This window comes from Battus philenor, unplaced genomic scaffold (assembly GCF_028537555.1).
Source record: "Battus philenor isolate CCGP_79_NKW_IND1 unplaced genomic scaffold, ilBatPhil1.0.hap1 SCAF_9, whole genome shotgun sequence".
Lineage (NCBI taxonomy): Eukaryota > Metazoa > Arthropoda > Insecta > Lepidoptera > Papilionidae > Battus > Battus philenor.
In genome coordinates this window covers 6,744,683-6,757,321 of record NW_027181759.1, presented here as the reverse complement: position 1 = coordinate 6,757,321, position 12,639 = coordinate 6,744,683, and the positions used below count along the sequence as shown (strand labels likewise).

The following is a 12,639-nucleotide window of genomic DNA, read 5'->3' as shown; positions in this document are numbered from 1 at the left end:
TCAGTTGCTAAAATCAACTTACTGCTAAACAAGAGGATCACGTGACAAGTTCGGTGAGGTGTAGGTGGTCAAGCGAAACGAATTACTCATACCTTTTTCCGCCGAAATAAATTCAAAAATAAATTTTCTCTTTAAAATATTATTTTTTTTCGATAATTCGTTACAGATTGATAGTTTATTGGTAGTTTATTTTTAAATTAACCTAAGAGAGGTAAATGACTTTTATTCACTATAATGTTCGTATAATATAGTATTCTTCTCTTAATGCCAAAGTTCACATGGCGCTATGTATTATTTATGAAACCAACAGGTTTGTCCAGACCATTGCAAATATAACTATTTTCGCAGATGCCATTAGACTAGCAAACTATTGCATAGCAAGACAAATGCGCTGGCCAATGGATATAGTGACCTTGCGTTGCACACATACTCTCTGTTGTTTAATTCATATATAATTTAACAAATGTAACAAATTTTTAACAGAACTTATGACCGCTGGTACCTTACGGTTCTGGAGTAGTGTCTTAATGCCTTAAGATTCTGGACCACGCACTGGCAAGCCAACGACGAACGTCCAAAGAGTAACACTATATTCTCAAGGTCGCTGTGTTGCTAGACGCTGTGATTTATGGAGGAAGTCTATATTCAACAGTGAGCGTCTTTAATTGAAATGGTAATAATGAATATATTTTTCGAATTTATTTTAATGTTAACCACAATTTCCAAATGATCTTTTCTACAGAAAATCAAACATGTCTTTTCTATATTTAATCGACAATAGACGCCGTCTACAAGGCATAGGCTTCCCTCAAAGAATGCCTTTAAATATATATTCAATCTTGTTTAGATATTCAGCGTCTTCTAATGACCTTGATTATGTTGTTGGTTTACATACGGGAGGGGGCCTACCCACGCCGCATCCACCAGCTCGTGGTTGCCACTCGAAAAAAAACAACCATCGCGCCCACTGCCACTTCTGACGAGGAATTCTTGAGGTTATTGGTTAGATCGTCGAATTAGATTTCCTATCGCATTGCTGTCTTCCTTAAGCCTTTTTACAAAACCCAACATAAAAATTTGTTATGCCATAATTCTCAAGTCTTCCTAAATTTTTTTTTAAATAATAATAATAATAGTTTTTACAAAGTTTATTACTGATACACTATATATCACTACTGGCAATTTTATTTGAATGTGTACGCTCACTGAAATATAAATATAATATTTTATAGCTAATTTCGAAATCTATCGATAGCCAACAAAGCCACAGACAGAGTAACGTGTTAAACACCCGCATTAGCGATTCACTATATTACGTCAAATGATAGTTTATGTGTTCGCAGAAATATAACATCGTAATAAAAAAAACATGAGATAAAAATGACAATAAAAAATAACCTAAAAGTGAATCACTCGTCGGACTCGGTTTTGGTAACTCACGCGGCGTAAAAATTTTAATTGTAGAAAACGTTATTCATTTAATTAAACTGTTTAGCATTTTTATACCGTTTAAATATACATAAAAACGAAAGTGTACGTACAAATGCATTATTCTATGAATTATTTTACCTTGCACGGTTAAAACTTTCCTGGAGATGGTTTTTTGTTTTTTGCCGAATCTAATGAATGTTTTGAGAATTATTTAATCTTTATATTAAGTGTCAGTATTTATTCATGTAAAATATTATTAAAAAAACGCTAGGCGTAATGTATAAAGTAGAGAATTGCTGCAATTAGTATTTACGTAAAAAAGCATCAAATACTTTATAAAACATTATAGATTTTAAATCGAAAGGAAATGCTTAAGAGCCATATAAGTAATAGTACTCGTAACATTAAAATAAACATTAGAAGTCTAATAGTAATGGCAATTCCTTTTTTCATAAAAGGAAAGATTTTTAAATAAATACTCTATTTAGCTCCGAATACACAGATTTCGTACTCTCGAAGTTATTGGCCTGGATATTGAATCTTAGCCTGGTAGAGTATTTCAGTGTAATCACTTAATTTTTGATTTAATGTCTAATATAAAATAAACTGCAAGACCTTGTTGTAATATTTCTGCTCTTACTGTATATATTTCCATTGACAGCTAAGGACTAGGGAGTTGGATTTTATCTGTAGTAAGGAATAGTATTGTTTTTATTAGATTCTCTCAGCGCCGTCTTCGAGTTTTCCGCTTAGCAACAATTAACAATACATTTTTGTTTGTGTTGTGTTGTGTATACAAGTTAAGATAATATGTTATAAATAGCCACAGTATATAAAAAGAAGATAATCCTTCAAGAAGAACAACTAATAAAACATCATTTATGTATTTATGTAAATATATTTATGCGTATATATATACATGTGTATGGTATATAACATAATCGTTCGACTTTACCATTAACAATTACAAATAAAAACATTTTACAAATACGCATCTGCATTTTAAATGTTCTATAAAAAGCGTTACACGTTTAATACTTTATATTGATACACGAGACTTGTACACATCAAATCACATGGTTGTATAAATACGCAAAGGATATCGTCCGACAGCCAAAGGTCATCAGAGAATCCGGCTTGTGAGGTCATTTAACACGTTAGGGGTTTTTTTTTTAATTTTGGTAAACCAATCCACGTAGTTACAACTTTATCATACTTGCCTGCCATCTCTCTTTTTAGTTTAAGCTGATAAGTCGGTTTGAAACATCTGTCTAAATAGTATACCAAGAAAAAAAAACTTTTACATACAATCATTGCATCATGATTGTACCATTAGTGGTTCTTGTTAAATGATAAGTCAGAATCAAATGAATAAGTTTAATGAAGAAGGTTGTAGGTAGTGGACAGTCCACATAGCGCAAATAACAGACTATCTGAGGCCTCAAGATTCTGGAGTCGAACTTCGGACCAGCAAACGCAGTGTGGGATGTCCATCCACGAGCTGAACAGGTGACCTTGTTAAGATCATAGGTAAATGCAGGAAGCAGGAAGATTTCTTATAGTGTTATTGGAAAACTATGCTGAAATGATAAAAATTATTGCGGACATATTTTGTTTAAGTAGTAATTACAACCTAATACCCAACATTACCATATTAATAATGTAAGTTTCTTTTGTTATTAAATAAATTAAACACCTACCCTTGAAACGTTTAGTAAAATGTACGCAACAATTACGTATACCATGCCTCAAAACAGAATTGAAAAACGTAAATTATACAGCCGTTTTAGGTTTGTCTAGATTTCTTGAATACATTTTTATAATATCAGTTGTTCTGGACGAATATGATCTAAAGCCATAGCTCCCGTTCTTTTAAAAATCTTATAACAAAGCGATGGTTCACTGTTTTTTTACATTGTATATATTGATATGTATGCACAATATATGTAAATAGAAGTATTCACAAATATTTTCAATATATTATAAACACGAACACCACCAAGTAACGTAATGCTGTCATATACAATAGACAAAGGTTTTCAATAGAATACTTAATTCTAAAGTACATAAAGGTCATGGTTACAGTTTTAACTTTCTGTTATTTACAATAAAATGTAATGCAATAAGTTTAACGAAAAGAATTAACATCGTAAAATATTTGTAAATAGAGTTCTTTGTAAAAATTTTAATTCGTGACAAACAGTATTAAAGATATTGAAAATCTGAATTTAGCAATTATATTTGAGCTAATATAACTGACTTTTGTCAGTATTCCTTTTTTTGCTTAGCTTGAAAAACAAATTCAGCAAAGACTTTGATAACGTTTATTAACTTAATTTTGTCAATCATTTGACCGTAAGGAACATTTGTACCCACGTTGAGACGAGACTTATTTGACGCTCCCTTCTTGTTTTATTACGAAAACGGTGATACGTTAAAAACATTACTGTTTATAATTATTTTTGTTACTTACATTTAGTTATTTTTATTTCAAAATTTAGGTGACTTATCGAAGTTATATTTACCTAAAAATTATTAGATTGGATTAAATCAATGAATCAAAAATAGTTGGTACATTTTTAATTATTTAATAAAATGTCTTATTATTGGACACAGTACGTCTTTAATCTGGAGTTTATCGTACGAAATATTATTTTCTTTTGAATAAATTTAATTCTATTATCTTTCCGTCATTCTCATTTTCGTCTTAATAACGATTAGAATTAAATTCCAACTCGTAATTTATTAGTTAACAATGATTTAATTAATTATGATTTTCGGGAAGTCTACTCGGTTATTGAAGGAAGAGAGGTTAGCTATGTCGCTTCTTATATTTAATAGAAGTCTATAAAATATATGTAAACTTTGAACTCTAGGTACGCCATTTAAATAAGCATGCAGTGTGTAGTCATTTCATTTTATTATATTAAAGCAACAAGCAGTATAACATACAGAAAAAATATACTGTATAAACTTTGATAACGGTTTTTAAAATAATCTTTTACAAAAATCAAAAATATGAAAACGTGTTTAATTAAAATATGTATCATTATGCAAGTTATTTGTTTAGATTGTATGTTCTTGAGTTATGAAATATGTATTATAAAAATTTCGGCAGAAATCCTTGGAAGTTATTGTAAATAAGTCTAGCCTTCCTTCAGCAATCCTCCACGTTGATATTTGATATCGACATCAACGACAAACATCGTTTCGCAATAACGATATTGTACAAGAATATTAAAATGAATGTTAAACTCGGCAATTTTTCGCATTCATTAAATTTAGATACAGATGCTAAACCTTGTCTTAAAATCTATTAATCATGAAAATAATTAAGATAGTAATATAATAGTACAATTATAAATAAAAAAAGTCTATTAAATTTTTAAAATAGCCATTCTGGAATATTTAAATGAACTTAATATACTAAAGTGGAGAGGTCACATAGCACGCAGAACAATTAGACACAAGTTTTGGAGTGAAGACCACGGATCGGAAAGCGCAGTGTAGGTGTACCATTGACTTTGTTAAGTTCGTCAAATGACGCTAAATGCTCGCTGTTTTCATCCGGTCCATTTAAAAGGCGCAGTCTTATAACCAGCAGTAGATGTCATCGGAGTTTCACAGAGATAATGAACGGTAAAAAGAGATGATTTTACTCATGTCGAAAATAAAACAAAGTAATCATTATTAATTTTAGTCAGACTTTGTTACTTAACATTTAACCTTGTCCAATATAATGATTACCCATTTCAATTACTTATTCAAGTCACGTATTTGTTACGTTTTTGTGCGCACTTTCACTCCTAAGCCCGTACGATATCTAATTTTTTATTACTTTTGACATTGAACTATATTTTTAAGCGGTTCAAAAGTTATCAGAACAACTTCTATGAAATGATAGTAAATTGAGACTATTACACACATTTAATGGTAAAAAAGCGAAAAACTAGTGGGGTTATCACTGATCATAACACTGTCCGCCCATCACGTAAGGTTGATAATACAAAATCTTTCATAGGTGCATGTAGCCACGTACGTCACTTTGATCATCACATACGCCATAAATTATCTCAATCTCATTTAAAAACAAAGTCTACAAAGTTTTAAAGTTTTTGTATTCGCAAATTTCAAAACTGTATTATTTTTTACTTAATTCTGAAATAATGATCATGTAGACAATAATATTGTGATTCCGTACAAATGTCACACCTTAACAAAACCAAACTTTAAAAACAACTACAGATTATCGTATTTTCAGCCGTAGGATATTGGGCTACCCTCATAGATTTTCAATAGGACTAGTTGAATGTGGTTTGAATCTAGCGTCTTCTAATGACATTAACAAGGTCGTTTGTCCACCTTGTGGGCAGTCGGCAGATGCTGCGCTTGGGGGTCCGTTTTCTCCACTCCAGAACCTTAAGGTTCCAGCGCCCGTCAGTTCTGCGCCTATGTAACCACTGCCAGTTAACCTAGCCAATAAGCTGGATAATGTCTGCTACTTTTGTGCGTATAGAAATTTTTCTATTTCTCATTCGATTTCGTAAAGAAATTATGCACGAGATTTTATCCATCTCCAGTTTCATAAGACCAAAATAATTCGAATAGTTTAGCAATTTTAGGAGCATAATGAAATAAAATAAACGCACCGGTCTACTAGGCCATGTGAAAGTGGAAGGTTGACATTGCGAATGTCGAGGCTTACGTGTTGCCACTGCCGGCTGCAAGCCCCAAGGATATTTCAAACTTGCCACGGTCTACTATAACTGGCATATCACGGATTAAACAATACACACAAGAAACACACAGCGTTGATCCCTAATTTAATTTGAAAATTTAATACAGTTCAACAGTATCGAAACAGTCTGAAATAAAAACTTATAAAAACAATAAATACTAAAAAAACTTAAACATATAAATTAAATTAAATGAGTAAAGCACAATATTTTGCTTTTAATTAAGTGTCTAAAATATCAGATCAAGGTGAACAGGTTCCACTCGCCACCCTCGTTATTTACGTAACTGATCTTTTTTTTCATGTGTATATATTATTTTTAACATATTACATGCTTGTAGAAATAAATTAATAATTTTCAACATGTAAAGTATACAAAAAGTCGGAGTAGCTCAGACTCAACGGACTAACCGATGCCTTTATTTTAGTTGTTACTAATTATCATATAGAAAAAAAAACAAAGATTGCCTCGATGACGTGAATATTTCCAAAACAAAATTAATGTATTCGATGCAAGTCAAACTAATATATTTATTCTGATCTACTGTTATGTAGCCTATAATAATACATATCTTAGCAGACTATAAATGATCTAATGATTTTATTTTATTTAAATAAAAATATGCGAATTCCAACTCTATCATGAATGTATTCGTCACCATTTCAGCCACACAACTTCCACTGCTAGACATAGGTCTCCTCTATAAATTTAAAATAAAGAGCGGCCTGCATCCAATGTTTTCCAACGATCTTATATAATCGCGAAAGCATAAAGTGAATATAATTGACATAATCCTACAACAGATTATTAAAAATATAAGATACTTGGCTCAACAATCACTTTTGACTACAAAAGTTTGTTAATAAACAAAGCGAAATTATTCTGTACATGTTAATACAGGATCGGTAATATAAAAGTAGTGGTAGCGCAGCGATAGTGGACTGAAACTTTTGATTGTAGGTCGCGAGTACGATTCCCGGGATACTTACTTGTATAACTCACACTGTGTGCATTATTTTTATAGAATGACCACTGCCAACAAACAAGTTTCCAGAGGTTGGGCAACAACATCCACTGCGTACCATAATACTAAGCTACGATCGTCACGGGGCCTGCTAAGCCTCCCCCATAGATATCTTTTAGGAAAAGCTATGCCTTGTAGTGGGCGTCTATGGAAATATAGAATATAGAAGACACTAATTACGTTTTAAAAACTTTAATAAAACTTGCGATATGTGACATTTACCGAACTCATAAGGGTTTTTCGAATAGAAATGCAACAACTACATTTGGACTTTATTGAAAGAAACATAATGTACAAATTGATTTATACTGTAAATTTAATTATTAGAATAGTGTAATATTTCCCTTAATTTTGTTTTATTTTCTGGGTCAAGGAGTGTTATTAATCACTAGCCTTTTATTTAACACAACCAAAAGGAATAATTAATAAACACTAGTCATTGTAGTGAGGTTGTAGATTAAAGATAATTAGTGCATTAATTAGTTTTTTAAAATAACGAAAGGTAAACTTTATAATCAAACAATCTCCGGGCCCTTTATTTAAGTTTTCGTATGTCTACTCAACAATGTCAATGACATAAGTTGAGTTAGAAAGTACGATATGTAGCAACCGGCACCTTTCCACGAGAGGTCCCCGATAGAAACGAAAGCAACCGTCGTCACCAATATACCTGTAGTTGGAGTTGCTTAATAACATTATGTCATTTAATTTTATTAACGCCGTAGTAGCCAAAGCTGACAGCTAAGGGCAGCTTAGAATTGAAACAATTATGAGATCATGTTAGTCGAGACAGTTATGATGCAAAATCAAACTTTTCCCCCGCGGAAGAAAAAGGTTCCTGAGAATACATTACACTACACGTACTACGTTGAACTCAACACGTATACTTATTATGTATATTTCCTTACATTTTTATTTACTTATGTCATAGTTTCATCTTATTATTGTTATGATAAACACAACATATCCAAAAAAATAAAGTCTTTTGTGATTAATGTATTTCTAATTGTGTAAGTAAACATGGATTCAAATTTTCAAATGAAGCATTAAAGTTTAAATTAAAAATATCAAAAAATATATATTTCCTGTAAAAGTGAGTTAATACTTACAACAAACGTCTTTACACTAAATTTTACTCCCTTGTCATTTTACTAAAAAAGGCTTTTTTTTTCAAAAACAACTATACTAATAGCTAGTTACAATGTATATATTATAAATGTAGATACCATTAAAAAACATCGTGAATTAACCGTTTTTTAAAGGTAACAAATCGTGACTAACGAATTAATTGCAAATAGTACATACAATTACTTCCGCTATCAAATAACTGACGATATTTATATCAGAAATAATGAAAATGAATTTAAATTAACTTAATGAATTTAATAACAAAAATATTTTTTCTTTACATCTTTATTATTTGCAAAAAAAAATTAATTCATGTGTAATACTTAGTTCAATAATATGATATATAATGAATTCTTATTTTTACATACATATTGACACACATACCATCGTATATTTTTGTTTACGAAAATTCACCATCTAATGTACAATGAAATATTAAATATTAACAGTATATATTTTAACTACCTGTCTAGCCTACCTTCTCTACGTCTTTGCGGGTGGAATTTCATAAAATTCATAGCTTATCTCTGTTATGCAATAAAATTTCAAGTCTCCAAGCAAAGGCTTTACTGTTAAAGTAGTTAGAAGACGCTGGATACAGGCCGCTTCCAACCGGCCCAGTTATAAAGGTTAAGCGTAAGTCAGAGGCTGTGTTACGATTGAAATGATGATGATGAAGCGTAAAGGTTCCGTGGAGATTAGAAGGAGTCAGTATATAAGTGAAAATCTCGTATACATATAAAATAATGTTGTTCTATTTATCAAGACATAAATAACTAACATACGTATTTAATACAGTGCATAGTTTAAAATATACTAATTTTCAAATATTTTTCTAGAGTAGTTTTAGTTCCTAGAACAAAATTATTGATTTTAACTACTTTTTTTGTACATATAACTTGAACAAATACGTCATTAACATAATGATAATCAGTGCGGTGCTTACTGTCGCATTACAAATAACAGCTGATATTTTCCTTCCGTTGCTAATGAATTACCAAGTCAGTAGTCGCAGCTGTTTATTGGAATGGACTAGGAATTCTTTTCAAGGTGTTAGCACGGCCGTCTGGTTTTTATAACATCGGGTCAATAGTCAAGTGTAGCGGAATTTATATTAGTTATGGATTAAGTTTGTGGTTATGGATTAACTTGCATTCTCGCTTCGTTATAAACTTGATATACCATATGTGCTGACAGGAAGTTAAATGTTCCTTAATTATTACAATGTTTCAATATTAGTCGATTATTCGAAACTTGACAATGATACTAATTCTTGAAATAACACCTCGCAAAATCAGAAAATCGCAAATACACAATTTAAATTTACATTTGTTTTTGCAGTAAATTGCTGGCAGCACTCAAATATATAATAATTTGTTACTAGACAGTTTGAGTTCAGTATAAAAGAAGCGTTAGGTTAACGTAGTATAGTTGCTCTATGCGTATAGTATATATCAGGGGTGACCAAACAACGGCTCGCGAGCCACATGCGGCTCTTCTAATGATCACTTTTGGCCCCGATTGATTATCGAATTATTTCAATATAAAAATTTAATGGGAAAACAAAACAAATTATTGATGTAAATAATAAATATTTTTATTCCACCATAAAATTACCGAAATCCAAACACTGATCATAGTTAACTGACCGGCATCTTAAGTATTATTAGTAAGATTAGAGTGCTGTCATATACATGTGCCATTATATCTAACTTCATTACACATATTTTGTCTGTTGTGTAAATTGCGGCTCTCGAAAAATTTCAAATTTCGAACAATGCCTCGAGCTATCAAGGAGCTCGCCCACCTCTGGTATATATAATAATTTAAATTTTATTACATTAACATTATATACAAATTTTTGCAGCGAAATATTAAAGTATTGTACGCTAAGCATTCTTATGTAAAAATAACTTCTACTAACTGTCTTATAAACAGGAGTTTTTTTTTTAATTATTCAAGTGTTATAAGATACCTTCTCTTTGTTACAGATTCAGAAGTAGTTTATTGCTACTTGCCGTTGTGTCTGCAGAGATTCTCGCGCAAAAGAGTAAAACAGAAGATACCAATGTTCAAGCCGTACCTAGTGATTTACGAAGAGCGGTCAGCGAAGCATTAGCCTTAGAAAGAAGGTTTCAATTAGGCGCTAATGATGCGTAAGTATTAGTAATTAAATAAAAATAAATATTAAATAAAATTTATAAAACTTACAAACATTATTATTAAAAATCTCTCGAAATATACTAAGCATCATTTTTAACCATGTATATATATATGAATTGATTTATAAAATCAAAGACCGTCATTTCCAATCAAACTACACTATTTACTCGACATTCAGACTTTAAATACTTTTCTCCTATGTAATATAAACGGTACATACATGGATTTCATTTGATGGATAAAACAAAGACATATGTCTGTGAGAGCGGTGGTAGCCCAACAGTAGGGGATCGAGACTTGCGATTTTAGGTCGCAGGTTCTATTCTCTGGATGTGGTTGTGTGATTCGCATTGTTTGCCGCATGCGCATTTATCAGCGGGCTGGCGGGCGGTGTATTTCATTGCACGACTACCACTGCATGTGCGGAAGTGGCTAGATATTCGTCCTTTTCTTGCAAAGTTATATACAAATATACATGCGAATGAAATATATTAATACAATATGAAGCTAAAACAAAAATTATGAAAAATATCAAAAGTGATGGGTAAATATAATTATAAATTCGATAGCTAAACCATAACGAAATAATGCTAAACAGAGTTCTGTTCCTCATGATTATCATTTCAGCCTCAGGATGTAAACTTCTTGCTATATGCCTCCTCTATAGATTTCCAGAAAGATTGGTAAGAAATTGCCTGCATCTGGCGTCATACGTCGACCTTAACAAGATGACTTATCCATCTTGACAGTGGACGTTATTGAATCTTAAGACCTCATCTGATCCGGCCATTAGTTCCGCCCTACGTGTCCTTCCCACTGCAAGTTCAACATGCTAATCTGCTAGACTATATCGGTTATTTTATTTCGTCTACGGATCTTCTCATTTCTATCCAAAGTATCGAACTATCGACGAATCGACGAATTTTTGCGGAAGATTGTCGTGTCATATATTTTAAAATATACAATTAATTATTATTATATTTAAATAGTGATCAGCTATTCAAATGTAATATTAATTAATTGATTACTTTTATTTTCATTATAATAATAGTTTAAATTTTGCTAATAATTATAAAAGAACAACGGTATTAGCTAGTACAACTAATTCAATACTTATCTATATTCTGCAACGATAATCTCTTATATATAAATCATTTAAGAAAGTAATTGAAATAGTTACAATGCACCTGAGGATTTTTTAATATAAATCCAGACTATTCGTAATTTACACAAAATTTAAAATAAAGGAACACGTAGTTAGACAAAACCGGAATTGAAATTTTTCTATATAAATTATTAGATGCTAAATATTTGTTAGTCTCATTTAGATATAGTATAGTAATTTACCTAAACGAGACCAGATAAACCGTGTAAATTATAACGGACTCCATTTTGTTATATAAATCATCTGAATTATCGATCTGATGAATACTATAAAAATCCGACATTTATCTGATTAAATTTATAGCTTAGTAAAATTTTAATCAAATATATGATTACATTTTTTACGAATAATGTCGTTATCCCGTAATAAAATCAGAATAGTTTCTATAGTATGCATAGATTTTTTAATTTAAATATTAATAAAAATTAGAATAAAATTCTGTGACAAAAAATACTTTAGATACTATAACGAATTAAGAGCTTAGTACAACTGTGATATTGAGAAAATAATATTTTATTTAATAGCAAATATTAAGTTAATTTTCGTTACAGACAAAACTGCACGTCGGAAGACGAAGACATCAGCAATACTCCTTGTCCGCCTAGCAAATATCGCAGCGCAAGCGGGGAATGCAACAATGTACGTCACCGACCATGGGGTAGACGTGGAGACGTGTTCCTGAGGCTTTTACCTGCACATTACGCTGATGGTAAGAGATTCTTCAAAATAAAACGTTGGTCTAAGAACAGAAATAAAATTTATTGTATATATGAAAGTCATAAAACTTTTCATTGAAACCGATTCGTTTGACTATAAATGAAAAATTATATTGGACAGATATCTACTATGGCCATGTACAGAGATGTCGACATTTAAAAAAGAAACATTTTATGATGTCTATATCGCTATTCGCTTTATATATCTTGAGCTTTAAGACCGCAATCGATGGTTTCTGCATAAACTGCTTCTTTAATATAGCGTGAGAAAAAAAT

General features: G+C 31.1%; 1 protein-coding gene across 1 annotated transcript in view; it reads left to right on the top strand.

Annotated features, from left to right (window-relative positions):
* The window catches only part of LOC137932022 (heme peroxidase 2), a 50,959-nt gene that overhangs the window by 11,226 nt on the left and 27,094 nt on the right, over positions 1-12,639 (top strand). The window contains exons 2-3 of the mRNA XM_068775570.1: positions 10,311-10,475; positions 12,199-12,356. Of these exons, the coding sequence (XP_068631671.1) occupies positions 10,311-10,475; positions 12,199-12,356 (323 nt within the window). The remainder of the gene's footprint in view (positions 1-10,310; positions 10,476-12,198; positions 12,357-12,639) is intronic.